Raw genomic sequence first — 4339 nt, forward strand, 5'->3', positions numbered from 1 at the left:
ACCTCCATTTTACAGATGAGAACATCAAGGCTCAGAGAAAAATCACTTGCTCCACATCACACAGCTAGAAACAGCTATTTATTGAGCTCACACTTAATAACCCATAGTTGTAACACAAACAACGGTTAACTTATAGTTAACTTCTCTAGCGCGGCCTAGGTACCCGCCCCTGTTCAAAGACTGACATGCAGTGGCTTACCTGGTTTTGGGTCCAACCCTTGGTGTAACCATGAATTTGGAGTCCCCTCCCCACTCCCGTCCTTTACTCCTCCACTCCTGACCCTCTTATTTTCTATTTTACAGGTGAGGGAGTGGAAGGACAGGGAGATAAAGTGGCACGATGGTGTCAAGTTCAGAGAGCAAGATAGAGGCACTGGCCCGACTGAGACCCAGGCAGGCTGGCCCCCGAGTCGTGTCCTGAGTAATTCTGGTCTACTGTGCAGGCCTCTGGGTATGAACTGAGCTCTCCCGTGGCAGCTCTTAACAGCTCGCCTTTAGAACCTCACAGATTTCTAACTCCTCCAAGAAGGGATCATTATTGTCCTTTTTTCTGCAAAGAACTGGAGGCTCAGAGAAGGGAAGATAAAAGCTGGGGGGTGCCAAGCCCAGATTCAGAAGCAGGGGGAGGGGTGAAATTCTGCAAGACCAGGCAGCTGGGGGAGGGGGGAGTAGAGGAAGCAAGATGTTGGCTCTGATCCCCCAGGAAGAGGGACCTCAGCCCGGATCAAGCCTACCTGTGCAGAGGAGAGGGGGGGTCTTCAGGGCCGCGGCACCCCCTGTGTGGGGCTGGCAGCTCCCAGCACGCTGTCCCTGCTGAGACCCTCTGCCTGGGCCCTCACCCAGACCCCCTTTCTGCTCCTCCCGCTTTGCGGCTTTCTTATCCCAAGAAGCTTCCCTCACCCCTGCCCTCGACCTGCCCAAGGACCCTAGAGTCCCGGCTTCTCCGTGCCCCTTCTTCCTCAGGACCCAAGAGGCTGCTTTTTGGAGTCACAAACTTGGATCCCCAGAGACCCAGGAGTCCAGGTCTGAAACCTTAATTTCCCCAACCTTTCAACCTTTGAAAGCTCTCCCCTATGACACCCAGCAGGAATGGAGACAACAGCTTTAGAGCCTTAGGAAAGTGAGGGTCCAGCATTCCAGTTGTTACTTCTTTTAGGGGCCCAGAAATACTACCACTTCCTAACTTTCCCAGAAACTCGTCCCATGGCTCTCGAAGGCCCAGGTCTTCTCTGGGTCTCCAAGGCCCCAAGCACCAGACTTGAACTCTTCTTCAAAACCCAAATGCCCTATCCCCCAGTCTCTTCCCTCCCAACACCTGGGGCTCTGTCCTTTTAGGGACCCAGACAGGGAGCTTCCCTGGCTCTGGGAAATCGAACTGCCCTCTCCCAGCCTCTCAGACTTTACCCACTCCCAGCCCCCTCCTCCCTCAGACCCTGGAATCCGGGCCCCCTCCCCTCCCTTCTCCCCCCTCTCCCAGCCCCCGACCCTCCCTCCTCACCACCTCACCCACCTGTGAAGAGCCCAGGGAGACAGAAGGAAAGACAGAAAAAAGGAGTGGGGTCAGCGCCTAGAGCGCCCAGGATGCACCCCTCCTTGACCCCACCTGTCCCACCTTGGGGCCGACACTCACCCATTGACAGCGACCTGGGGGGCACTTTGCTGTGGGAGAGGAGGACAGCAGCTCAGGCAGGACCGGACTTCCTGGCCCCAGCCCCACTGTGGCAGCTGGGGAGTGTGTCGCCCCCACCAAGCTTGGGCCTCCCCTGCCCCACCGTGTCACCTGGGAGTGTGTCGCCCCCACCAAGCTTGGGCCTCCCCTGCCCCACCGTGTCACCTGGGAGTGTGTCACCCCCACCAAGCTTCAGCCTCCCCTGCCCCGATGGGTCACCAGGGGAGTGTCGCTCCCACCAAGCCTCGGCCTCACCTGCTGGCGCTGCCGCTCGTGCTGCAGCTGCTTCTCTACTGGGTCCTCCCAGGCGCGGCCCTGCGGGTCGGTGGCTGGGGGCTCCCAGCCGCTGGAGAACTCAGGGCTGTATGCGGATCCCTCCTCTGGGGGAAGCTCCAGCCTGCGACCAAGGGGCTGAGGGCTCAGGGATCCTGGTCTGGCCCCAGCCCTACTACCAACTTCACTTAGGTTTTCCCCAGCCTGTAGACGGGGCGCGGTCCTGGCTCTTCTAACCCCTGGGCTTTTTGCCAAGGCCTGCCCCGCATCTAAGCTCCGCCCTGCATCTAAGCTCCACCCCTGACCTCAGCTGTATTTGTAAATACACGGATTTCACGGTAGTTCTGCCTCCGACCTCTGAACCTCCATTCTATACATCGCACCTCCTTCCCCTAAGTCCAGCTCTGCTCTCACTCGCTGGAGGCTCGCTGCCTCCAAGCGCACACGGCGCCCCTTTCCCAAACCTGCAGGCCAGGGCCTTCCTGGGCCCCACCCCTCTCCTCTAAGTCAGGTCTTTTCTTGCTCCCGGAGCTCAGGTTCCGGCTGAAACCTCTCCACACGAATGTCTGCCCTTTCCTCCTCCGGGTCCTGGCACTTGTCCCAGCTGAGACCAGCGGGGACCCTTCTCTGCCTCCCCCGCCCTCAGTCACTGCGCCCCTGCCTCACCCTGGGCGGGTCCACGAGTCCCCGAGCGAGGTCCAGAGCGCATTCTCACGTGGGGTGAGGTGCTCCCGCAACAGCGCTATGGCCTCGGACGTCAGGTGTGGCCGCCGCACTTCACTGGCGAATCGGGGGCCGCCCGACGTGTCCACCACCTGCCAGAGGTGCGAGAGTGAGCGAACACGCCATCACCGCCCCCCATGAAACCCCGACGCCTCCTGCTGCAGGGGGACCAGAGGGCCGAGGGAGCGGGGTCTCACCAGCTGCAGAGGTCCGAACAGGAAGTGCAGCAGCTCTGGGGAGGAGGGGTTGGCGATGTTGCAGCGCAGCCGGGCCTGTGCGTCGGGGAGGTGCCGAGGTTAGCACGCGGACCGGTCACGTGGGCCGTCCCCCTGCCCCACGACCCCGGGCCGACGTGTTCTCACCAGCAGGCTGAAGGCGTACTTGATTTTCTGAAGCACGGCGGTGTACTCGGCCTCGGAGGGCGGCTTGGCCCGCAGCGTCAGGAGACCCTCTGCCGGTAGGGGAGGCGGGTGCAGTGTGGGGGACACAGAGACAGCACCAGTCAGTTCCCCAGGGATGGGGAGTCGGACCCGGCAGGGGGGTGCGTGGGGAGACTCTAGGGAGAGGGAAGATGTTTGGGAGTGACTGGAGGCTCAGGATCCCACTCGGGGGCTCCCCTCACCCCCAGCCTCCCGGCGCCGGGTCCTGCGGCCCCGCTCCCGGTGCTCCAGCACACGGGCCGCCTCCGCAGACTTCTGCAGCCTCGACACGAAATCCTCCACATCGTCGAACACGTGGTTCAGCATGTCCTGCGGGAATGCAGGGGGCGCACGGGAAGCAGGGATGTGGGGTCCTGGCCGCTCATCACCCCTCAGGCCGAGGGCCCTGATGTCCTCCCAGGCCATTGTCTGGCCCTGTCCCCATATTCCAGTCACTGCCGGCCACACCCCCAGAAGTCTGACACCCCCCACCCCCAACAAAGCCCCACGCCCCAGAGCTAGGACTCACTCCCCCCAGCGGGTCCGCCTCCAGACCCTAGCCCCCTCGCACTCACCACTTCCCGCTCTGCCTGCAGACTGGCCAGGTCCGGACCGCGGGGGCCCAGATCTGGGGAGACGGGGTCAGCGCTGCCTGCGGTCCCAGCCTGGCCGGGTCTTTGCGACTCCTCCGCCTCGGGGATGGGCTCCGCCTGGGATCGCCCCCGGCCGGCACCCACTGTGCTGATGACCGCGCGGACCGACGGGCGACGCTGCAGGGGAGGGGTCTCGGCTACTGGCGAGGGGCGGCGCTGCAGCTCCTCTTGCGTAGCCCTGCGGAGGGACAAGGGGAAGCATCCGGGTCCGCCAGGGGATAGGGCAGGGGAGAAGTCGGGCTTAGAAGGGAGACGCTGTGGCCCCGCTGAGCTAAACTTGGGGCAACGAGAAATCGGGAGATATGGGGAAGGGGAGCGCCTCTCCGGAGGGAAACTGAGGCCCGAGGGAGGAGAAACCGAGGACCAGAATCAGGAAAAGTAGCCTTGGAGAGCGGGTACACTTGTCTGGGTGCTACGGCAGGACCTGAACCAGGCTTTGTTTGACTGACTTCAAAGCTCGTTCTGTTCCAGGCTAGGGCATCAGCTCCTTTGTCGGAGAAGACTGAGGAGGTGGGGACGGGGGTGGGGGGGGTCGGGAGACCGAGGCGGCGGGGAGGAAGTGGGGGGAGACCGAGGCAGCGGGGAGGAACGGGGGGGGGGGA

General features: G+C 62.6%; 1 protein-coding gene across 1 annotated transcript in view; it reads right to left on the reverse strand.

The window, feature by feature from the left end:
• The window catches only part of EPS8L1 (EPS8 like 1), a 12301-nt gene that overhangs the window by 3876 nt on the left and 4086 nt on the right, over positions 1-4339 (reverse strand). Inside the window, exons 7-13 of the mRNA XM_040633834.1 lie at positions 3660-3915; positions 3288-3414; positions 3028-3116; positions 2863-2937; positions 2609-2757; positions 1925-2066; positions 1631-1659 (exon numbers count right to left, since the gene is read on the reverse strand). Of these exons, the coding sequence (XP_040489768.1) occupies positions 1631-1659; positions 1925-2066; positions 2609-2757; positions 2863-2937; positions 3028-3116; positions 3288-3414; positions 3660-3915 (867 nt within the window). The remainder of the gene's footprint in view (positions 1-1630; positions 1660-1924; positions 2067-2608; positions 2758-2862; positions 2938-3027; positions 3117-3287; positions 3415-3659; positions 3916-4339) is intronic.

Source organism: Ursus maritimus, unplaced genomic scaffold (genome assembly GCF_017311325.1).
Source record: "Ursus maritimus isolate PB19 unplaced genomic scaffold, ASM1731132v1 scaffold_19, whole genome shotgun sequence".
NCBI classification, from domain to species: domain Eukaryota; kingdom Metazoa; phylum Chordata; class Mammalia; order Carnivora; family Ursidae; genus Ursus; species Ursus maritimus.